This window comes from Pangasianodon hypophthalmus, chromosome 10 (genome assembly GCF_027358585.1).
Source record: "Pangasianodon hypophthalmus isolate fPanHyp1 chromosome 10, fPanHyp1.pri, whole genome shotgun sequence".
Lineage (NCBI taxonomy): Eukaryota > Metazoa > Chordata > Actinopteri > Siluriformes > Pangasiidae > Pangasianodon > Pangasianodon hypophthalmus.
Window position 1 is genome coordinate 21,449,692 of NC_069719.1, and position 25,967 is coordinate 21,475,658.

At 37.1% G+C, this 25,967-nt stretch overlaps 1 protein-coding gene across 6 annotated transcripts; it reads left to right on the top strand.

The window, feature by feature from the left end:
* Positions 1–12,708: 12,708 nt before the first annotated feature.
* On the top strand, positions 12,709–24,020 carry rcor1 (REST corepressor 1). 6 transcript variants are annotated; one of them, XM_034308199.2, is made up of 13 exons: positions 12,709–13,560; positions 13,658–13,717; positions 16,110–16,190; positions 17,746–17,798; positions 17,984–18,145; positions 18,421–18,539; positions 19,851–19,929; positions 20,169–20,219; positions 20,573–20,770; positions 20,878–20,955; positions 21,139–21,223; positions 21,442–21,688; positions 22,121–24,020. In XM_034308199.2, the coding sequence occupies exons 1-12, from the start codon at positions 13,404–13,406 to the stop codon at positions 21,684–21,686; spliced, it is 1,368 nt and encodes a 455-aa protein (XP_034164090.1). In that variant the 5' UTR covers positions 12,709–13,403; the 3' UTR covers positions 21,687–21,688; positions 22,121–24,020. The 6 variants fall into 6 exon arrangements, with proteins under 6 accessions (XP_034164090.1, XP_034164091.1, XP_034164089.1 ...); XM_034308198.2 differs by having other exon boundaries at positions 12,710–13,560; positions 21,442–21,680; XM_026919366.3 differs by having other exon boundaries at positions 12,712–13,560; positions 21,166–21,223; positions 21,442–21,680.
* The last annotated feature ends 1,947 nt before the right edge of the window (positions 24,021–25,967 follow it).

The window sequence follows — 25,967 nt, forward strand, 5'->3', positions numbered from 1 at the left end:
AATCCCACCCAGCTGTTTTTATATTTCAGTGCAGCGACACGCCCCCTCCCCTCCCCCTCCCGCCTCAACGCACACACGCGCGCGCGCGCGCACGTGTCTCATTGGCCACGAATATAAGCATGTAGATGTGACGTCAAGAAGGTCTGAATGACCTGTAAAACTTTCCATATAGAGAAGATCAGCAGTGAGAAAGCTCCTTCACTAATACTAGACATGAGTCTGTACAAAGCCCAGGAACTGAGATTTTAGAAAAACAAAACCTTCTCTGCCCTCCACTTAAAGGATACGACCTAAAGAATTCACTTTTCCCATCTTACTACTGTGATAATATACCAACACCTTTACTGTCATTGTGTCAGTGTCCAGTTCCCCATCAAGCTGTGTTAGGTACATTAATAATAAAAATAACTAATTACACATACCAACCCTTTCATGCATAAATTAATTTAAAATATAGACAGTTGCTCAGATGTGTTTTTCTTATTTAAAACTGAATTTCAACTTTTTCTAAATATCACATTTAAAAAAGGAAATGGACTGTAGGAATAGCATGAGTTTTTATTTATTTATTTATTTATTTATTTATTTATTTATTTAAAATTTAAAAAAAAAAAAAAAGGATAAACCATAGTTCCTGAAATTAGAAATGAAAATCTTCAACTGTGTTTTGTTTTATAAACAAAATTGTTTCTACATTCAGGTCTATATTTTTTTAATTTTTTTTAAAAATTTTATTTATATAGCGCTTTCAATAGTGGACGTTATCACAAAGCAGCTTTACAGTTATCCAGATATAGATACAGATTTCTCTCTTGAGCGAGCCAGAGGCGACGGAGGCAAGGAAAAACTCCCTGAGACATCATGAGGAAGAAACCTTGAGAGGAACCAGAAGGGAACCCGTCCTCATCTGGGTGACACCGGATTGTGAGATTATTAAATCTTTACTCTTCTGTAACTGTATACTATAGACTTAAGCAATGCTAACTGTGTTGGAACGATAATCACTATAAGCATTTTTTGATTTCAGTAGAGTTTTAGCTTTAAGTCTATCCAGATGAAGTTATTCACTGTATAATGAATTAGACTTGTGCATAGTTTTTAGCAAGTGCAATCCTTTGGCTGTCCAAGTGAGAACATCCACAATCATCTTTAAGGAATGCATGTGGTACCATCATTTGTAGCATTTAGGTCCATGTATGTCAGTGACCAAAAAATATTATTTTTTTAACAAAATATATCTATATTCTTTACATGTATGTTGCATAATGCTGCTGATTTCTGAGGCAAAAAATCTATCTTCAATTAAAAAAAAAAATGTAATCTGTGCACAAACATATTTTTACTTAATTTTGTAAAGATATACCACAGACATACTGCAATGAGAGTAGCAAATATTCAAGAGAGCAACAGAAATCAGGATAATGATGTATGTTAAATTATAGTCATGGTCTCTGGTGATTTGGGGTGATTTAGATCTTACGTTTTCATTAAACTGACTATCCGTAAGTGTGGACACTATGCATGAAAAGGGTTCAATTAAAAAAACAAGAAAGACAATACAGTTATGACAGTGGTGTCCAAGGAATTACTATTTTACATTGTGCAATATTGGCAGCCTGGCATGGTGCCAAAGTCAGATGATTGTATTGGATCAAGTCGTCAATATGAGGCTTCCTTGCTGTAATGCTTAGACACTATATTCACTCACTAAGCAAACCGATCAACATTTCTGCCTGCTTGCATGACAACAAGTACACTATATGGCCAAAAGTGTGTGGACACCTGACCATAACACTCATGTGGGCTTTTTGAACATCCCATTCCAGTTGTAGTCCCCCCTTTACTGTTATAATAATCTCCATGCTTCTGGGAAGGCTTGCCACTAGATTTTGTAGTATATACCTATATAATTATGTGCTTCCTTTTTTGTGGCAACAGTTTGTGGAGGAACCACGTATGGGTGTGATGGACATGTGTCCGCATACTTTTGGCCGTAGATTGTATCACATTCTGCAAAATGTATAGAACAAGGTATTAAAACACAGGATAGTATTCTAAACATTGGATTACTGCACTGTGACTGGCAGCGCTCCTGGTTTTAGTGGTATCTTGTTTTACCTGCAGAGGCTGGATTTGCCACATATTTTCCTGCATAGACATGATTTACACCTCCAACCTGTTCTGACATATGATTAAAGGTGCACTGCTTATCGTTATCCTAACAGAAACATACTGTTACACTGCCACTAGTAGCTGAATCAGATTTTTTTTATTTAACATAAAACTGTCCTGAGGTGTGCCATGGTAAGCATACACATTTTCAATGTATTTAAAGGGCAGATTCACCATTTATTTGTGCTAATCCAAGCAAACAGTCACACCTATATGTGAGCCTTTGCCAAACTGTTGCCAAAAGTTGGAAGCACAGAGTTGTATGAGATGTTTTTGTATGCTGTAGCATTACAATTTCCCTTCACTGGAACTAAAGAGCCCAAACATGTTCCAGCATGGTAATGCCCCTGTGCACAAAGCGAGGTCCATGAAGACATAGTCTGCCAAGTTTGGAGTGGAAGAACTCGAGTTGCCTGCACAGAGCCCTGACCTCAACCCCACTGAACACCTTTGGGATGAACTGGAACACTGACTGCACCCCAGGCCTCTTCACCCAAAACCAGCGCCTAATATCACTAATGCTCTTGTGGCTGAATGAGCAAATCCCCACAGCCACACTCCAAAATCTGGTGGAAAGCCTTCCCAGAAAAGTGGAGGTTATTATAACAGCAAAGGAGGACTAAATCTGGAATGGGATTTTCAAAAAGCACATATGAGTGTGATGTCAGGTGTCCACAAACATTTGGCCACATAGTGTATTTTCTAAAATGAGCATTGGGGGTTGGATCACAGTGTGGACAGAGACAGTGCGTAGTGTGTGGTGAGGTGAGGGGGTCGTTCTTGCCTTCACTGTCACGAACATTTCATTGTTAACATAGGTATAGTTTATGTTTAGCATATTTAATTATGCTTTATAAATAAATTGTCATTGTCATTATGTTTGTGGTACACATGACTATAAGTAAGACCCTGAAAGTAGTGCTTGGTGTGTTCTTGCCTTCCCTGCACACCCATAAATTCATGCTACTTTATATAATTTATTGATGGAGGCATTTTCTGACCATAAGATCAAAATTTGCTACCTAAAGTTTTATGCTGGAGGCATTTTCTGACAAGATAATTTACACTATCAAAATACACGACCTATAACTTTAGGCATTTTCTGATGAAGGTTACGGTAATAAAGTAGACAAAATGGCATAAAATACTTGCTGTATTGTTTTACAAAGACCTATAAATGCGTGCTATAGTAGGACAGTTTTATGGATTTATAATTCACTTTCCATTTGTTAATAATAATGTGATAATATAGTTCTCCATATGAGGATTCCTTGCCATTATATTTAGCCACTATATTCACTCACTAGGCCAGAGGATCTCAAACTTACACAGCCAAGGACCCTTTAAATTCCACTGTTCCCCTCAATACAGATTAATTTTATGAACATAATCCAACTATTCAAATATTAGAGTCAGTATTTAAATGTGTACAATAATATTTTTGGCTATTTATTGGAGCCATAGAATCATTTATAAACTTTCCACCAACAGAACAAGTTGAAATGTTCTCTAAATGACTTGTTTTTGAGTTATTGAGTTATCATTCTGCAAACATGTAGGCCAAAGATAACACTGCAATCGTCGGACAAAGAAGAGAGATTAGTAGCCTAAATGTTAGTGTTTGGTGTACACTCGATTGGTTCAACTGTTTTCATCTCCACAGTTCATTCTGCACCAACAGGCAAATCTTAATTTTTATTATATAATTATTTTAAATGCAACAGATATACATGTACAAAAATATGCCAAGTTAAAAACTGTGGGGAAAAAAAGGAACAAGGATTTTTTTTTGTTTGTTTGTTTTGGCATTTGCCAAACAAATTAAAACATGCATAACTTGATAATTGTTTTTTTCTTTTATGAATTTTATGTGACATTCATAATAATGTCATAACTTTGAGCAGCTTTTAGGCTTTCCTTTAGGATAGATAGGATTGACCAACATAAAAGTGCTTATTAGTGAAGCAAAATCTATTCAGAAAAGATCTAGTATATAATATTTACCAGTAATAATATTCACAATGTACTCAATATCTGAATCTTTCCATGAAAATGCCATCATGGTGGATAAGACTGACATCATTTCCAATCTGAGCATTAAATATCTGCACTTTATTACTTTCAGCTCCTCACATTATGCCTGCTGAAAGGCTGATGTCACAGATGACTAATGACCTTCTGGTGATATTTGTTAGACGATAGTGATACATTGGTACACACATGGTGGTGTGACGTCACATGATCCCATCCCATTGGGCTTGTCGGGTAATATCGTGTGTGTTATCAGGTGACCCGCGCATACAGAACATTCAGAACATTCAGCACCCAGAGCTCACCTTGTACAACATCCCTCAGTGCAAACACCAGGCTTTAGCATTGGGTTCATTAACAGACCAGAGTATTTTAGGGTTTAATAGATGTATTTCAAAGCTTTATCTATGTAATTATGAAATATACGACTTTACTAATTAATTGATTTTGACCAAGTTATGTCTGCTGAATTAGTTATGCAGTAGTATGTATGTGACACTGCCTTTTTCTTTGTAAATCTATCCATTAACATTTACTTATTTAACATACACTTTTATCCAAAGCAAGGACATAACAATAACTCTCTGCTCCTGGGATTTAATCTCACAACCTTCCAGAGCCTAGCACAGAATCTTAAATGCTGAGCTATCTATTTATCTAGACAACTATTCAGCAGTTGTAAAAAAAAAATAATAATAATAATAATAATAATGTAATCATGTTGAACAAAGCAATAGATAAGCTTTTATCGATTTATCTATCTATTTATCTGTGTCAGGTTTTCTCTGCTCACTTCACACCCAATCAAACTTGAAACCTGAACTATCAATCAACTACTCTAACTGTGCATTCATCCAGCTACCCATCAATCAGTTCTTAATGTGTGAGAACATAATCAAGCCTGAACAGCAGCATTCAAAACAAGACCCAGGAAAAGGGGGGGATTGCCTCATGTTATACTAACCACAACAACCACACCACCTAGTGGATGAACATTTAATGTTAATTTCAAACAAGCTTCTTTTTCTATTTGACAAGGGTCTTCTGCAAGAAATATTCAAATCAGTTTTCTGCACTATGTTGAAGAAAGTGGGGAAAACAAGTCCAACAAAAGTTTACAGAAAGTTTAATCAGTTCAGTTGTACCTTCACATCATCATCCAAACAGAGAATGGCACGTCCCTACTCTGTACAGATGACAGAAATGTTTTAATTGCCTAATGAAAACATGGGTGCATGTGAACTTTAGTCAAGAAAAATCTCACCTAAATTAATCCTCACTAAATTAATCAGCAGTTATTTCATAATCCAGAGATCAGTCGAGTAAAGAGATGAGGCTCATGCTCAAATGCTGTTCAAGTTTTGCTTCAAGTGATAGAACCAGAGAGACTGGTGTATGTGCTTATTAAAGTGATTGCTCATGTCCTATTGCAAACTTATAATTATGGCATGACTAATGTTGATTTTCCATAAGTAGATTAGCTTACAGTTGTAGAGGTATTCAGGGCGTTTGCTTGCTTGTCAGTTCAGGATAATATAACAAAAAAACAGTTTAAGATATAATTGATTATAATAATCTACAATGGATATAAAAAGTCTACACACCCCTGTTAAAATGGCAGGTTTTTGTGAAGAAAAAGAATGACACGATAATGAAGATAATCATGCCAGATCTTTTCTCACCTTTAATGTGCAACTGAAAAGTATATATTTAAGTGAAAAACAATCAGAAAGTTTTATAGGGGGGAAAAAAGATAAATAAAAAACTGACACTAACATAGTTGCGTAAATGTGCACACCCCTAAACTAATACTTTGTTGAAGCACCTTTTGATTTTATTACACCACTCAGACTTTTTGGGTAAGAGTCTATCAGCGTGGTACATCTTGACTTGGCAATATTTTCTCACTCTTTCTTGCAAAAACATTGTAGATCCATCAAATTGTAAGGGCATCTCCGGTGCACAGGCTACTTCAGATCACCCCACAGATTTTTACTTGGATTCAGGTGTGGACTCTGGCTAGGCCATTCAAAAATATTGATCTTCTTTGGGTTAAGCCATTCCTTTGTTGATTGGATGTATGCTTTGGGTCATTGTCTTGCTGAAAGGTGAAATTCCAAAATTTACTAGCTTACTAGCAGACACCTGAATGTTTTGCAACATTTGGCTGGTATTTGTAGCTATTCATGATTCCCTCCACCTTGATAAAACCTGCAGTTCTGGCTGAAGAAAAGCAGCCCTAAAGCATGATGCTGCCACCACCATGTTTCACCATGTTCTTTTGGTGCTTTTTTTTTTGCACCAAACATAATTTTTGAAATTATTAGAACTTTTGGAATTGGTCTCATCAGACCGTATTACATTTTGCTACATGGTTTGGGGTGATTTAGTTGAGCTTGGATTTTTTTTGTGAGAAAGGGCTTCCGTCTAGCCACCCTACCCCATAGCCCAGCCATGTGAAGAATACAAGAGATTGCCATCACATGTAGGGAGTAATCAGTACTTATCAGATATTCCTGCAGCTCCTTTAATGTTTCCATGGGTCTTTTGGCAGCCTCCCTGGTAGGTTTTTGTCTTGTCCTTTTGTAAATTTTGGAGGGACGTCCTCAATTTCCTCAATGTGTTGATGATGGGCTTTACAGTGTTCCATGGTACATCTAATGTTTCGGAAATTTTTTTGTACCCCTCTCCTGATCAGTTTCTTTCGACGGTGGGACCCTTTGCAGATCACGGCTTCAGCAGTCAGATGAAACCAAGAAGATGTGAAGAAAATCCTACAGAAACAGCTGATCTTTATTTGGGGTTAATCAGAATAATTTCATTAATGACAGCTGTATGATAATTACTTTTGCACATGAGATTTAATGTGATTGGTTTATTCTGAACACAACCACACCCCCAATTACAAAAGGGTGTGCAGATTTATGTAACAAGATTATTGTAACTTTTTTTATTTCTCCTATTTTTCCCTAAAATGTTTCTGATTGTTTTTCATGTAATTTTTGTAATTTCACATTGAGGGTGGGAAAAGTTCCGATATGATTTTTATCTTGGTTTAATTTTTTTTTTTATCACAAAAACTTGCCATTGTGTAGACTTTTTATATCCACTTTACAAATGTTCCTTGGACTTTCTTTATAAAAATCAATGATATTAAACACAGAATGTCTGCTTTGGAATAGCATGTCCACCTGTAGGCTATGAATTAACATTGCTGTAAAGACAGACATAGTTTTCATTGCCATATTTACAATTAATAAATTTTATTTACCATTGCTGTGTTGCTGTCTTTCAGTGAAACTGAAATGGAATCTTTAAATACCAGTATTCTTCCTTTTCACTTTTGGGGGTTAAACAGTTTTTAAAATGCTAGAAAATTAGGTCTGGTTGCTATACATGCAAAGAAAAAACATATTTCAGTTCAGTAAAACATTTCATTTTCAGAATTTCTCATAGCAGATGTCAAAATTTTACCATGTGACTCAGACTGCTTCATGTGTGTATCAGTTCAAACCAAGTGACAGCATAGTACAACACTGTTTCACTGAATAGTTACTGTATATTTCAGTTATAGTGTAAATACCCTGTTGTAATGATATGTATTGTAATGATATAAAAACTGAAAGTTTAATTGATTGGAAGTGTTTATTGTAACACTGAGAATGTCCGTCAGTTTAGAGCTGCGAAGTCTATTTTGAATATGTCACATACTTAAATATGGCTTTCTGTGACGCAAAAAGCCATTTTCATACAAAACAAAATTTAGCAATTACAATTAGGATTGGAATTACAAGTAAGCCGATCATGCCACAGCAGTGCAATGCATAAAATCATGCAGATACAGGTGATGAGCTTCAGTTAATATTCGCATCAGACATCAGAGGGGGGAAAAGATGTGATCTAAGTGACTTTGACTGTGGCATGGTTGTTGGTGCCAGTATTTCAGAAACTGCTGATCTCCTGGGATTTTCACAAAGAACAGTCTTCAGAGTTTACACAGAAAAGCAAATTAATATCCAGTGTGCAGCAGTTCTGTGGGTGGAAACGCCTTGTTTTTGAGAGAGGTCAGAGGAGAATGGCCAGACTGGTTCTAGCTGACAGGAAGGCTATGGCAAACAAATAACCACTGTGTACAACCATGGTGAACAGAAAAGCATTAACTGAGGCTCTTGACCTTTACCTGCATGATTTACCTGCTGCTGTGGCTGATTGGATAACTGCATAAATGAGCAAGGGTACAGGTGTTCCTATAAAAGTGGTCGGTGTGTGTATATACCATACACTGGAACTATTGAACAGATCAGTAGGGTCAGAATAATTGAGCAGTTTCTTATGTGAATTACAGTAGCTACTCTGTTGACAAAGTGTGTGGGAAAATAAAGAGTAGCTAGCTTACTTGTTATTTCAAAATTTCTAGTAATACATGTATTTATACTTTGTGTCACAGGAAGCTGTATTTACAGTATGTAAGGTTTATTCAAAATATGCTTTACAGCCTTAAACTGACTGACTTTCAGTTTTACTGTAAACAGTTTTGATTCCAAGTACAGTCAAGGCCAAAAATTTACATACACCTAGGTTAAAGATGTTCAGTCTTTCTTTTAGCAAGTCAATTAGAGTATCTACTTTGTTCACATCAGAGTTTACTTTAAAACAATTGATTAGAAACAGATTTATTTTAGCTTTAATTCACTATATCAGAATTCCAGTGGATCAAAAGTTTACATACACTGTCTCTTTAAACAGTCTGCAAGATTCCAGAAATTGATGAAATGATTTTTAGAAGCTTCTGATTGGCCAATAGTCATTATAAGGAGTTAATGGTAGCAGGCCTTTGGCTGTAAAAGGGCCTCACTTCAGAGAGAGTGCCTTTTTGCTGTTGATACCATGGGAAAATCTTAGCAACTCAGCCGAGACCACCGCACATCTGGTTCCTCCTTAGGAGCATTTTCCAAACAACCGAAGGTGCCATGAACAAATATAAAAATCATGGGACCACACAGACAATGCATCATTCAGGAAAGAGGCACAAATGAACTCCCAGGGATGAACAAACTTTGGGCTGAAAGGTTCAATTGAACCCCAAGACAACAACAAAGGAACTGGTGAAGGATTTGGAGGCATCAGGTACCAAATATGTACATTCATTTTTAAGACAGTCCTACACCACCATGACCTGAAGGGGTGTCATGCAAGGAAGAAGCCCCTACTCTGAAGCCAGGAGAGGTTTGCAAGTTTGTTTGTTTTTTTAGCAGGAGTGTTCTCTGGTCAGATGAAACAAAAATTTAACTGTTTGGTGATAAGCCTAACCTTACCCCAAGTGTTGAATCTGGGTTCAAGCAATTAAAAGGCAGTGCCACCAAATACTAACAAAGGGTATGTAAACTTTTCACCCAGTGAAAATCTGATATAGTAAATAAAAGCGAAATAAATCTGTCTCTTAGTTATTATTTTGAAATGACCTTTTATGAAAATGGTTTAGATACAAAAATTGACTTAACACAGGAAATGTATAGCAACATGAAATGGGTAGAGTTGTGAAAAACTGAGTTTGGAAGTATGGAAACTTCTGGCCAACTGTAGGTCAATTAAACTTTCAGTTGTTGTAAAATACCTACAGTATCGTTACAACAAGTATTTACATGGTCATTGGCCACCATAATAAAATCTGTACATGGTATTTTACTCTGTATCAGACTGGGCATTCCTTAGGGGGTTGTGAATGTGGAAGTTTCATCTCCCCTCATTATTTCGAATTAGACTAAAGGTAATACAGGCTACTGTCATGTTATGATGAACATGCAACTTATGGACTTAGGATTGTGGTTTTGGTTAAAATTACTCTGACCCAGCTGAGCTTTAGCTCTGAAATATTCTCAGCAGGCAGATCCTGACACATGCTTTCATATTAAAGAATAGCATTACAGTCACTGCAAAATGAGACGAAATTTGATATTAAATACTTACAGTTAATGAACCTGGACCACCTATAATGATTGCTGGCTAATGTTCAAAATGATTTGTGTTTTAAATCAACATTTATCCATTTGGCACCGCATAGTTGGTATAAGCAATTAAGCATTAAAGACCGTGCTCAAGGGTCCAACAGTGGTTCTCTGGCAGTCATATTTCATCTCATTTTATGGTAAATTTAATGGAAAACCTTTATTATGATGTGTTACCTTCAGCATAACCATATAATAATAACGAGGGGTGTATATATAATTAACACACTTACTGTATGCTATAAGGAGTGCTCAATATGGCACGGGCTTGCTGAATGTTAAAAATGTCCCTGTTTTCTTAATAAACTATTGTCCATAATTATTTGTATCTATTATTTTACATTCACGTTTATTCATTTGCATTTTGCATGTGAATTTATTTTAAGCAACTTATAATGAGATTGAGAGACAGTTGAGGAGTTTGGGGGGGGGGGGGGGGGGGTTGGGGTAGTGCTGCCATGTTACAACTCTGAGGTCTCAGTTTCTATCCTGAGATTTCACATTTTCCTGTATCAATGTTTGTTTCCTCTGCCTTCTCTGGTTCCCTCCCAAAAACATGCTGGTAGGTGGATCAGCTACTCTAAATTGCCCCTAAGTTTGACTGAGTGTGTGAATGTGTGTGTGCATCATGCCCTGCTCCATGCACAAAGGGTATATTCCCACTTTGTGCCCAGCATTCTTAGGAAAGGATCCGGATCCACCATAACCCTGATCAGGATAAAGCAGTTAGTGTAGATGTATGTATGTATATATGGATGTATGTATGTATGGATGAATGAATGAATGAATGAATGAATGAATGAAGGGTTAAAGGCCTTATTCAAATGCACTGCAATGGTTCTCTTGCAGTCTTGGGAATGTACTTTAAATCACAACCTTCAGATTACTAACTCAGAACCTTAAGAGCTGTGATTTGATCCTGTATGTTGACATATTTCCCTTTGAACCAGGAAGTCAGATTGATGGTATGATGACGTGCTTGAAGGATTTTCACAACATGCAATAGTATTTGAGATGTGCCACAAACTTGACAGTAGCTTAGCAAATTAGCTAAAGAGAATTTAAAAAGTTTAGCGAGAGCCTGCTTTCAACTATGGAGGATTTCTGACTGCTGCATTCGCCCATTCCTTTCGACTTTAACAAGAATGATATCATAGATCATGAGATCCTCTGTGTTTTTGGAGTTATGCCGTACGTTTGAACCAAGGTGTGTAGCGTCAGTAGCACCAGTGGTCACAGTAAGCTAGAGGGCCAACACTGGGAGGCATCTGACACTTCTGAATGGTAGATAAAATTATATTACCCACTCTTACTCATGGAGAAGTCCCAATGGTGTGTACAAAGATGGACTTGTGTTCTCAATCTGTCTGATGTAGCAAAAAATTCTTGCAATGAACAACCCCAAGGTGGTAAATCACTCCTAAAGAATGTGCTGGTCACTTAAGTACAGGTTCTATAAGTTTACATAAGTGTCCCAAAAGTCTCCATACATAGGGGACTGTGTTTGCCAGCACCACGTCAGTTGTGCCTTCATCAGTGGATGTTCGTGGACGTCCACTTCTCAGTTGGTCTGCAACACTTTCAGTCTTTTAAAATTTTAAAAAGTTGGGCAACAGTGTGTGTATGTGATGTGTTTGTCATGTTTCCTGTTAAAGTCTATCACAACCTTGTGACAGCTTCCTGATCCAGCCATGAGGATGATTTCAATACGTTCTTCTTTTGTCAAAGGCATTCTTAAAGGCTATCTAAAAAAAAAAAAAATATATATATATATATATATATATATATATATATATATATATATATATATATATATATATACAATATATACTAAGTATGTAGAATTTTGAAAGACATTTTGCTAAAAAGTCTTATTTCCCCTATGGATGAAGACTTCTTGGACAGCCTGTATAGACTCGCACAAATTCCACCCTTTTCAAAATGAATAAACTCCAATTTTCCAATCTGGAAAAGGCAATAGTGCACAGGAAGATGTGAGGGAACCATGTTTGTTGCTAATGAGCTGCTACTTGACTTGCCCTTAGGGATGGGACTTATAAGGTGTAGAGAGTATTTAACTGGTTGAACACAAGGCTAGTACAGGCTGAGTCATCAGAAAGGTGTTAATTGTTTTCTGGGAAGTGATGACCTTTTACACATTATCTCCATTATCTTTTTTATTTTATTATTATTATTATTATTTCAGGGTATCCTATCATGCTCGTGTCCATAACACTACCGTGAAATGGGTACACAAAGCTCTGAGCCACTTTGATTTGAATTGCAGAGGCACTTTTGGGGTTTTGAATGAATATGCCCTGCTGGTTAAGGGTTAGAGCAGCAAGGCTTGTGTTTTTTGTGGTGGATTTTTGCACTCTGATGTGCAGGAAATGCTCTTTTAAATCAAGCTCTCTTTAGGTTATTGATGCATCGCACTAACTTGGCTGGGTGTGTGTGGAGTTTTCTCCCTCCGTCCCTCCCTCCCCCTCGCTTTTCACTCCCTTCTTTCCTCGTCGTCAGCAGTTTGACTGAGTGTGTTTCGCTCATTCACAGCTCACTCACTAGGGCTCTTTACTGTGGAAGTAGTGTGGAAGTGCAGAACTCAAGTTCCCTACTCTCTCCGTATGAACAGCCTCATACTTTATTCAACACAGTTGCGTTTTCTAGCAAAGCGACATTTTCCTCCACACTGGACCTTAAACGCGTGTCCTGAAGGAAAGTAACCTTTTATCGAATGTGTTTTTGAAATGTTTCAGATGAATTTTGGGCGAAATGAGCAATTAAATTAGCATTAGCTGATGCTATTTTGCTTAGCTCGCTATCAGTGCTGTGGCTGAAGCTTACAGAGTGCTAACAGTTAGCCTACTAGCTAATCCGATAGACTTAATATTGTTCGGGGAACTTAGCTGGCTTGGTATTGCTAACTTCATAGAGCTAGCTATTTATAAAGGCAGCGTTGCAGTCTACAGACTTGGTATTTGATGTTTAACTATTTGTGCTCTTGTCTGAGGGGATCTGTGCATTTTTTAAAGTTGCTATTCACACTTCTTGTTTTTAACAGCGAGGCCGCGAATTAGCCATCATCTCAGTCTCCAGTTAGCTTAGCCTGTTAGCTAGCTAGCTAGTCGTGTGAGTGAGGGATAGAGAGAGGGGGAGAGAGAGAGACGTTGCTAAAGTTCGGCGCTGTGCCTCGAGATGCCCGCGATGTTGGAAAAGGGTACGACGGAGATTTCAGGGAAAAGAAGAGGCAGAAACTCGGTGAACAACCCAACAAAAAGTTTCACTTCCAACGGCAACAGTAACAATTCTTGGGAGGAAGGAAGTTCTCCTTCCTCCAGTGATGACGAGCACGGTAAGTCACGGGTGGTAGCCTCGAACACTCGGCACAAGTTCTGCCACTTTTCCAGCCGGTTCTGATCTGATTTCTGGCCTTGTTTTTGTGTGATAAGGTGCAGGAGGGATGCGAGTCGGCCCGCAGTTTCAGGCTGTAGTTCCAGACTACGACCCCGGTAAAGTGTGCTGGACTTTTCTGAGCTGTAGTGAGGGAGCAGGTTACAGCGCGCGCGAGCCTCCAACACAGCCCGTTGTTTGCCATGAGAGCTGCATCACACTGCACCACTGTGTGCTCTCTCTACTCCCAACTCATCCTGCTCGCTTTAAACAACATGCCTGCACTTTCATTACTCCTCATTACTGCCATAAACTGAGGAATTTTTCTGCTCTACATTGGAGTCTTTTGCTTAATATTTATTGTTCAAGTAAAGTCAAGTGGGTTTTTATTGTCTTTCCTCTATACAACTCTTATACACTAGAAAGAAATTTTCCTCTATACACTAGAAAGAAATGCCATTTCTTCATCAGCATGAAGAATCTGGTCAAAAGTATGTGGACATCTGACCATCACACACTCATGTGTGTTTGTGTTCCTTCCCCAAACTTTTGCCACAAAGTTGCACACAACTGCATACAATCTCTTTATATATATATATATATATATATATATATATATATATATATATATATATGTGTGTGTGTGTATGTATGTATGTATGTGTATATATGTATATGTATGTATGACTCACCGTCTACTGTATTATGAATACCTGCACATTCTTGCAGTTATCTAATCAGCTAATCATGTGGCAGTAGCACAATGCATAAAATCATGTAGATACAGGTCAGGAGCTTCAGTTAATGTTTGCATCAAACATCAGAATGAGGAAAAGTGTGATCTCTGTGACTGTAACCGTAGCATGGTTGTGGCAGGAAGTCTACAGTAACTCAAATAAGCACTCTTTACAGACTCTTTTTAGATTCTTGTTCTTGGCTTACAGGAGTGGAACCCAATGTGCTCTTCTGCTGTTGTAGCCCATCCACCTCAAGGCTTGATGTTTTGTGCATGCTGAGATGCTTTTCTGTTCACCACAGTTGTAAAGAGTGATTATTTGAGTTACCGTAACCTTCTTGGTGACTTGAATCAATCTGGCCATTTTCCTCTGACATCGCTCTTCAACAAGGCGTTTCCACCCACAGAACTGTCGCTCTCTCAATGTTTTTTTTTGTTGTTGTTGTTTTTCACACCATTCTGTGAAAACTCTAGAGACTGTTGTGTGTGAAATTCCCAGGAGATCAGCAGTTTCTGAAATAATCAAACCAGCCCATCTGGAACCAACATCTATATCATGGTTAAAATCACAGAGATAACATTTTTTCTTTATTCTGATTTTTGATCTGAACAATAACTGGAGCTCTTGACCTGTAATCTGCATGATTTTTTGCATTGTGCTGCCACCACATGATTGGCTGATTGGATAACTGCATGAATGTACAGGTGTTCCTAATAAAGTGGAGGATGTGTGTGGACACACACACACACACACACACTGTGTGTATATATATATATATTACACACACACATGCACAAGAATAATATGTATTAAATATATGATCTTAGCAGCTGCTAAAACAAACGCTGAGCTGAGCTAGTCAAACTGGTAGATAGAACCAGTTTCTAAATTACTGCTATGAATGTAACAGTTGTTTTAAAGAAAATTACATGACAGCAATGCAGTTAGAAAATTCTAACTATTTACTGATCAATTTAATGAAGTAATTAGGATGCTGGAAAATAACTTAGCAGCTTGTAAAGATGGTCTACCAGCTTGACTGGTTCAGCCTGTGATCTTGCGGCTGATAGCCTGTCAGACCAAGCTTGATTTTTCAGCTGGGTAATTAGTTATCTTATATTTTATTATATTACTTTCACTAACTGGACTAGTAGGTTATAATATAGTAAGTTATATATAGAGTAATATACTGCAGTGTAGCCTTTTAATATCTTCTCACAGCAGCACATGCAAAGAGCACACCTGTCATAACACTAAGCCAAATCACACTGTGTGATTTTCGCCTGGAGATTGCTGTTGCAGACAAAAAAATGACAGACATGCTCACTGGCAGCTGATTTAGCACCATTGCGACCAAAGACAACTGACGACAAAGCAGTGTCAGAAATTTTCCTTTAAAATCTCAGAATGTGACTTTTACAGTGACACTCGTTTAAAAGCCACCAGGAAGACGGCACAGGAGTTACAATGGCCAAACGTAAATGAAAACATGCTAATGGAGCTATTATCTCCAGCCCACTTTGAAGAATCTTTCTGTTAGACGTAAGCAAATTTTTTTAATCGCAAGAGGATCTTTATTGTATAAGCTGGCACAGAGAACATGTTATCGCACAGTCTGTTAGAGTTTAGTTAAGATTTTATTGAGATAATCTTAAAAGTCTGCTGTCATTACACGGTAAAACAGGCTTTAGCAAGAACAAAACGCCATATTAAATAACAGATCCATTTTCTCTGCTTTATTATACGTGACTCTTGTGCGTTTTTTTCTTGTCAGAAGTGGCCAAGGCGAGCCAGGAGAGAGAGAATCTGGGGATGTTGGTGTGGATTCCTAACCAGACTCTGCCAGAGTCTAAATGTGAGTTATTTGTTAGGGTGTTATCCATTAGCTGTAATCTCACTGTTTATATAAATTATACACTACAGGCCAAAAGTGTCGAAGTAACACTAACATTTAAAAAAAAAATAAACATGACACAAGTTTTTCCCCAAGAGTTATTGAAAAGTAATGTTTCACACAGAAAAAAGATTTGATTAAATATCTGCAGCAGTCAAAAACTGATTCTTAATACACATTATCCTCATGTTCTTGATTAATAAAGCACATCAGGTGTATAAGTAGAAGAGCATTTATAACATAGCATAAACAACAAAAAGGATTTTCTGAAATGATTTGTAAATTTATTAAAAAGTAAAAACATTAAAATATAACATTTATGCAAGCTTTCAGACTCTGTTATGAAACTCAGAGTGAACTATGGTGTGTCCCCTTTCCACTGATCATCCTAGAGATGTTTTACAGCTTTATTAAAGCTGATCGGAGAAGATTTGGAAATATAAAGCCCCACAGTTGTCAGTGCATGCTAAAGGAATTGTCCATAGATCTCCGAGACAGCATAGTTCATCTGAATTTTGTGTGAATATGATATTTCTGAGTTTTTAAAAAAAAAAAAATTTTATTTTCTTTTCACACTCTCGACCGTGCCGTTTGAAAGTAATGTACGCAGCAGTGGCGTGGTGCTGCCCACCTTTATTGCATTATTTTTGTTTAACAGCACGGTCATCGAGTGTGTTAATCCACTTATACCACAGTGATTTGCCAGTGATTGCAATGTTTAATTGATTAATGAACGACGTCACGCATTTTAGTGGTTTATAGTTAGTTGTGGAATATCCGAGAGGCAGTTTAGTTCCTGTTTATATCAATGTTATAGCCGCGATAAACAGTCATTCTTCACCGCTATCTCTGTCTCTCTTGCTCTCTCTCTCTCCAAAAAAAGACTACCATATTTTACTGCGAAACCAGAGCATGTAAATTCTTCTGTCCTGAAGAAGAAGGAAGTCTTCAGTCTTATCCTGTGCTGATAAACTTTGCAAAGCACTGTGACTGTTACAAAGTACTTGCTGAGACTCCTTCATTTTGTGTTAAAAAAAAAAAAAAAAAAAAAAAAGTCTGCTGACAAAGAACATCAACTTTAAAAACAATTATATTTTTTACATTGTTAAGCAACATGTTTTTTAAATACAGTTATTATTAGTCTTAGATTATGTGTCTAGGACATGTGTAGAAACAATAACATATTAGAATGAGCACATTAATATAAACGTGTCGTTCATATTACAGCCGGAACTACTGTCCAAGCCGTGCTGTTATACAAAAATAATACACACCTTCTGACCAATCAGATTCAGGAATTCAACTGTGCTGTAGTCTAAATTTTATAATTTTCCTAAACTTTGTGAAAACCTGTTTATGCTTTTCATTATGGAGTATACGTTGCAGATTTATCAGAAACAAAAGTGGGCATTTGACCAGAATTACAGGATAATGAATAATCTGCAGCTCTGTGTATTGATGAATACTGTGTATTGATGAATACCCCCCCCCCCCCCTTCTTTTTTTATACAAACAGTGGATGAGTATATTGCAATAGCCAAAGAGAAACATGGGTACAACATGGAGCAGGTAAAACTATTATCATTCTTTGTTTTTTATTTTAAAGCTTTGTATTTCAGAGCATGTAAAATTTACATGTTTCTTGATCTTATTCAGATTAATATTTTCTGTATGCAAGCTATGTATCAAATAATATGATCGGTAGTTAATTAGAAAGTATATTTACTTATATATTGTGATACGTTTTCTTCCAGGCATTGGGAATGCTTTTCTGGCACAAACACAACATAGAGAAGTCTTTAGCAGACCTGCCCAACTTCACTCCTTTCCCTGACGAATGGACAGTAGAGGACAAAGTGCTGTTTGAACAGGGTTTCAGCTTTCACGGCAAGACTTTCCACCGCATTCAACAAATGGTGAGCCACCACAAGCAACTATAGCACTGCGCTTATAAGGAAGAGCATTAAACATACCCAGGTTGTATCTTGGGGACTTTAAATCACAATTTAGCCCTTCACTAAAGGTCTGTAGCTGCCAATTATCCTGGCAATCAAGTGAAATAACGGTGACTAGTGTACTTTTATTTGTTGTTATCCAGGTTGATGACTTTAACCCTGTGAATAATCATGACATGTTCAGTGCTTTTATTTGACCTTGATGTGTAAATTTTTTTTTTTGTTCTTTTTTCCAGCTTCCAGACAAGTCTATTGCAAGCCTTGTTCGATTCTATTATTCCTGGAAGAAAACACGCAGCAAAACCAGTGTCATGGACCGTCATGCACGCAAACAGAAGAGAGATCGTGAGGAGAGGTCAGCTATTCATATACGTACAGTCAGGTCTTATGACTGTGTTTATCTCTGTATTTATACAGTCATAAATATTTGGACATTGAAAAAGTTATTATTTTAGCTGTTTATTACATTATATTGTTGAAATTTTAATTTAATTTAAGGATATTTGCATCCAAATTGACTGAATGATGTAGGTATCACGACTCTTTTTATATGTGCTGCCCCTCATCTGTTTTTTTTAAGAGACTTAAAGTAATTGGGCAAACTAACATTATCTAACATTAATTTTTTAATACTTGGTTGCAAATCCTATGCCGTCAGTGACTGTGTGAAGTTGGAAACCTATAGATGTCACCATACACTGGGTTTCTTCCCTGGTGATGCGCTGCCAGACATTTACTGACACTGTCTTCGGTTCTTGCTTGTTCTTGGGGTGTTTTGCCTTCAGCACGTGAAATGCAAGCTCAGTTGGTTTCAGGTCATGTGACTGACTTGGCAAGTACAGAACATTCCACTTTCTTTGCCTTCTCTTCCCATCATTCTGCACAAGTTGATCTGTCTACAGGAAGTTGTTCCAGAATGTACAGGCTTTTCAGATGTTTTTGGATAACTCTTATCTTGTCTTCCTGTTTTTGAGGCTTATGAGTGGTTTACATGTGGTGAACGTGTGGTAAACCCTTTGTATTTATTCTGGTGAAGGCTTTTCTTGATTGTTGACTTTGATACAGATATACGCCTACCTCCTGGAGGGTATTCTTCATCTGGCCAACTGTTTTGAAGGGGTTTTTCCCTCACCAGGGAAATGATTCTTCTGTTATCCCTCACAGTTGTTTTCAGGGGTCTTTCAGGCCTTTTGTTGCACCAGATTTGTTGTTCACATCAAACCTTAGAATCAGGGGAAGAATGTGATCTCAGGGACTGTGTATTTCAGGAACTGCTGATCTGTTTTTTTCACACACAACAATCTCACATTTTTTTCCATCATTCTACTGTTTGATGTGAACATTAACCGAAGCTCTTGACCTGTATGTGAATGATTTTGTGCATTGCACTGCTGCTACATGATTGGCTGACTGAATAGTTACATAAATGAGAAGGGATACAGGTGTTCCTATTAAAGTGGCTGCCCTCCCAAATTTGTGTTTCACATTATCTTTAAAGCCTGCAGATGAGATCAGGCCATCGCTGCATGATTACATTTCACTGTCAGTTTCAGTCTTTATTTTTATTGGTGTTAATCATTAAACGGGTACATTTTGTGAGCTGTTAGTTTGTTGTATTACTCAAGTGATTTATTTAAATTGAATTACTCCTTGTTTTGTTGCCAAGCGATGACGAGGCTGATGAGACAACCTGCAACTCTCCAGGTGACACAGAATTTGAATCAAACAAGGAGGAAAAAAAAGAGGTAAAGATTTTTTTTTCTTAGTGTAAAAAGTTGTCTGTATATGAAGTAAGTAAAATGGAAAGAATAAACTGATATCAGGTGTGCTGTTCTCTTTTGTTTTTTCTGGGAATTGAACTTGCAGTCCTGCACTCACTTGTCTGAATCTTTTACCTTTGATCCGTATTGCAATGTTTTATTTTTTCCTTTTCCTTTCAAAGAACGTGTAGTATTTCTCTTAGTAAACCCTCTTTTTTTCTCAGGGTCCATCTGGACTTGAAAAACAGGATACAAAACCTGCACTTGTCCAGAAGGTACCAGTGCAAAATTATTAAAATTCACTTTATATAGTCTAGCCCTTGTACATATGCATTAGTAGCAGATATACAGCATACTTTTTTAGCATCATGTCCATTTTTTTTCCAGCTGGGGAAAAGTGACAGTACATTTATTTGTTTTTCTGTCTTCTAACTGAGTAAATCGAGACAAAAACGGCATATAGTGCCTAATAGCAAATGCCGATATTGGTGCTGTTAGTTATGAGTGGCCAGTTTCCAATTTCTAGGACATTTTCTTTTACCTCTCTCAGCTCAGGCTTTTTTTCTTTCTTCAGTTACAAACCATACTTGGCTAATAGGTTTAAGTCCAGTTTTGAACTCCTTTTTAGACAGCGCCTCTCACAGAGAAACCAGCTCACGTTAAAAAGGAAGCACAAGGTCCAAGGAACCACCACCGGGCCAAGAGAAAGCCTCCCAAAGGCATGCACCTGAACCAGAGTGATGTGACTGCCATGTCGAGCAGTGGCCCAGCCGCAGCCAGCGTTCTCAGGCAGCTGGACATGGAGCTCATCGCCATTAAACGACAGGTTTGTTCTATCCAGTCTACATTCATTTAACATTAATCTAGCATACTGAGCATAGGCTCATTGTCATAGTGCACACTGAAGCATGTGATTGTGAAACCTCTCTGCAGATCCAGAGCATCAAACAGAACAACAGCGCCCTGAGAGAAGCGCTTGATACAGGGGTAGAGGAGTTTCGACCTCCTGAGGTAATCACACTATTCAGTTGCAGTATGTCGTACAGCTAAATGTTAGGTTTTCTTCCTGTTCTTAAGAATTTAAAAAGTGGAAGTTGAGGCACAGCTGTGACACATACAAGGATTCAGTGTTTTTAGGTGTTTAGGCTTCTGATTTTGATGATATTCGTTTTTTCCCCCCGTTATTTTCCTCAGTCTAATTTAAGCGCACTGTTTTCAAAGGTGAATCAGAAATTCAACACACGCTGGACTACAGAGGAGCAGCTTCTTGCGGTACAAGGTAAATTTGCAGGTTTTTTTTTTTTTTTTACTGGTACTTTTTGAGATTTGTTTTTCTTAGCTGTTGAAATCCTGAGCCGAGGGATAGTTAGAAAAATTTAATGGTGATAGATAGATAGATAGATAGATAGATAGATAGATAGAGACACAGGTGATATGTGCATATATATTTATATATTATTTTTGGTAAATCCTTTTTTTTTTCCTCTGATCTTTCAGCTATAAGGAAATACGGAAGAGATTTCCAGGCCATTTCTGATGTCATCGGCAACAAGTCTGTGGTGCAGGTGAAGAACTTCTTTGTAAACTACCGTCGTCGCTTCAATTTGGACGAGGTGCTGCAGGAGTGGGAAGCCGAGCACGGCGTGGAAGCCTCCAAGAGCTCGGAGGAAGAGAAAATGGAGGTGTCATCTGAGGAAGGAACCACCACACCTGTACCACCAGAGGACCAGAAGGAGGTCTGAAGGTCTTGAATCAAGACAACATATTCCATATAATGTCATTAACAGTACTTATAAATACTCCAGCTGTCTAAAGTTTGGTAGTACTTTTTTTTTTTTTTTTTTTTTTTTTTATTTTCCATGACATTTTTGTCAACAACCCCAGACAATACTCTTAGTTGTGCAAGAAACATTTGGAGGGGAAGGAGACAGTGCTGTATGTAATAAAAAAACAAAGCCTTCCCAATGTTAAACAAAATTGGGAACTGAAAGAAAATGCTCATTCATTGCTTATTTATTAAAACATTTTGAAAAGCTGGTGTCTCCAGACTTTTACAGGAGGTGCATGTGTAATACACCAAAGCCAGGTCACTTGCATCCTGCACTTAAACAAATCAGAGAATGAAAAAGGTAATCTTAGGAACACTCTCTGAATAACAGCTTGTTCTTTTGTCCAGGAACCTATGCCCACAGAAGCACAGACCCCCTCTGCCTCTTGAGTGCCCACATGTGAGAGATCAGATGCTCCTGATCCAAATGCAATCTACAATCCAGTTGAAGGCATGTTGTGCTGAAGAGGCACCGACTCGTACCCACCATTCCCACCAGTCTCCTTGCTGCTGCTCCTTTGACTCAGCTGAAATCTATGATTCTTACATGTCCTACAAAGTGGATTCTCAACTGGCCCAACCCAGGAATAAGGATAGTCTTTACTTTTGTATTGTCACTGCCAACAGGAAATAGTCTCTCTGTCAGGTCAATGTTGTGCCTGGTGCTGCAAGCGCTGTATTCACTGAACCTTCAGAAACACCGAAGACGCTGGATGGATTTTCTGATCTTCTCAACGACAGAGGAAAGCTTGACTTCTGTTGAATAAACATTGTTTCGGTCTCCCTGATAACTTGCTAGTTACTTTAGTGTAGCATCCAACTCTTGCATAAGTTTTGTTCCTTATCAGTTTGTACAGTGATCATATTTAGTATGTTTGATTTTAGATGAGTTGTCATTATTGCTATCATGACTTAAGCTATTCATCTATTTATTTGCTTAATAAGTTGTTTGAAAGGAATTAATAGTTTTTCCAATTATGAAAGAGCCTGTATTGAAGAGATGCATAGCCTTGGTTGTATTCAAAATCCAACCTGTGATTCTGTTAATTGGTAGGACAACCAGCTTTGGTGCTGCAAGTAAAAGAGATTATTAACTGCCTTTAAAGATATGACAGTGAAGTTTGTTAGCAAAGTTAGGATTTTTATTTATTCATCCCTGTAAGGCATGTTTAACATGTAATTAAGTGATTTTCTTCTAGTGAACCAAACAAATGCAGACGTAGAATGATTTACTGCCTCTTTTTCTCCCTCATATTGGCTCTCCCCAGTTCCTCAGTGATGCGCTACAGTGATGAATACAGACATTACTGTGGAACTGATGACGACTTGGTCTTGTTGCAGCTTGAAAGCAAATACAAGTTCAGCTTTATTTTAAATCCATTTTAAATTCTGGACAGTTGGATGGATAGAGCCATTTAAATGACCAGAAATTAACTATTGAATTATGGATAAATGGATTAAGCAGGTGTATGTGTTAAAATATTGAACTTCCCATTTAAGATAATCAAATCATTGAATTCAAAATGCAAAATCTTTTTAATTGATTTTGGTATTTTTAAATATAGTGGTTCAGTATATCAGGTTCTCACCTAATTAGAATTTAAGTAAGTTGCTTACATAATTCATTAAGAAAGAGGCTTAATAATGGACAATTAATAATTGTTGAGGGTTACATGTGAATATTGCAAAATAAATATGTCTTTAAAAGCGATTTAACTAGGACTCTTGACTAAATACAGGCTGCCTGTAATAGTACGCTGGATTTTTATTATATATATATTTTTTAATATTATTTTTGGTATATGCTTTTCTCTTGGGTTTTTAATGATGTGTATGAAGGTCTGTCTTGCATGCATGGGCAATTATTTGGTGAACTTGGTCCAAGTTTGAAGGTATGTTCTCCAGTAAAATAGGAGGGGACGTGTGGATGCAATTTGTTTCAATTATCAAAAGCACTACAGAGTAATAGATGCAGGCTACTGAGTTTTGGACAAAAAAATGTCAAATCTGTCCTGAGGTTATTTTTTTTTTCTCCATTCATGTTCATTTTCTTTCTGTGCCAGAACCACAAATGGGAGGACTGATTTAGTTTTGTGTGTGTGTGTGTGTGTGTGTGTGTGTGTGCGCGCGAGCGTGCGTGCGTGTGCATACATGCTTCAGTGTGTTTTTTGACAGTACATTCTTTGCCCACATATAACCGGTTTGTCACTTTAGCAACAGAATAAACCAATGGGATTTAACCAAATAATGGAGTATGTGTATTTTATGATTCAAAACTGAACACTGCATTGTCATTACTAATCACTTAGGATTTCATTACGTAATGAGTTTTACACAATACTTGGAGTTAGTGATGCAGCTATGAGATGATTGCAATGAGTCAACAGGTTTTTTTTTATATTGTGCACAAAAATCTACTTACACATAAGCTTGTATGAGGTTTTTCTAATGATGTAACATAAATACTTTTATATTTAATTTTTATATAAATTTAGTATTATTTTTTTTTAATAGTAATAATAATACAGGCACAAAATGGGGACCATAAGCTAGATGACATCTGCAGTATTTATTTATTTATTTATTTATTCAGAACATCTTATGTACTAAGCGTAGTTAATCCTCAAAAGTAAAATGGATCATGTGTAGAAAAAAAGCACTCATACACGAGTATACTAATATCAGATATTGATAAGGTTTCCTGGCACAAAGTGGTTTTAGCTCTAGATTTGAGTGTAGTGTTTTGTTCTGTTTTAGAAACAGTGGGAGAAATCTTACTGGTTCTTCATAAGTATATCTCGCCTTTGCTTGATCAGATTTGGCTGTCTAGACAGGTGTGAGAGATAAAATAGAAGAAATTACCACTGCAAAAATTTTTTTTCCATGAAACAGAAAATGAAGGCAAATTCATCCAGCTGTACATCTGCAGCATTGTGTAAGCTGTTTGTATAATGGACCAGTATACATGTACTGTAAAGTCCATTGTGTTTTTGAAGTTTATTTCTGAAACTGAGAGTAACTTCTCTTGAAGTCACGTAGAAGAGGCGTCACAGGAATAGTGAAGAAGTCAGACAGCTTCATCCAGTTTCATCCACTCAAGCTACATGGATTCCACCATATGCAGGGTGTGTGCACTCCCTTATCTAGCTCAGTGTCATGGAAATCATTCTTACAATGGTGAAGGAGCTGTAAAGCTACAGTGAAGCTATAGCATGTGTCATTATGTGGCTATTCATTTTAACGCTTCATTGTCTTATACATACTTAGGCTGTGACACCCTCCAAAGAAAAATCCACCCTGAAATACTTGTAAATTCATTTTTGTAATGAACATGTGATCCTCAGTGGCATCCAGGATTCATTTTGTAATGAAATTCTAAAGTGATTTATTTTTTAAACTTCTTTCATTGACATGTGTGTGGTCTATTTTCACTTTGGTTTCCTGAATTATATCTTCAGCACACTGGAGTTCATAATCAATCAGTTTGGGGAAAAAAGTGAAAGCAATGAGACATATATATATATATATATATATATATATATATATATATATATATATATATATATATATGAGGTATACATAGTCGAGATTTAGCCCAACACAATATATTATATATATATAAAACTGTTCTTGTGCTAAAAACAGGTTTGGGCTAAATCTTACCTCATTAACAGCTCGAGCCATGGCTATATTACACACGCACACACACACACACACACACACACACACATACACTATATATATATATAGTGTGTGTGTGTGTGTGTGTGTATAGCCATGGCTCGAGCTGTTAATGAGGTAAGATTTAGCCCAAACCTGTTTATTTTGCTAGCAGGAAAGCAACATATTAGCATTTCTATAGCAAACTTAGCAATCCCTCACATTACAGTAGCCTAGTAATAGCTATGTAAAGTTAAAGTCTAAAACACTGCCCCGTGCAGTCAGATATGTATTTTTTTTTTTTTAATATAATGATTACTTAAGTCTTTTTAGCTTTTCCTTTGAGGTGTTTTTGATGTGTCCTAACAGACAGGTGCAACATTCAACCACAAACTGCTGAAGGATATCAAGCTACTAATGGCGTACATGAATGAATAACTTTTCAGGTGTTATGAAGTATAATGGTGTTTAAGTCTAGCCTTTATGTTTATTTAAAGAGTCTGAGTCACATCTCTCTCTCACACACACATCTCTC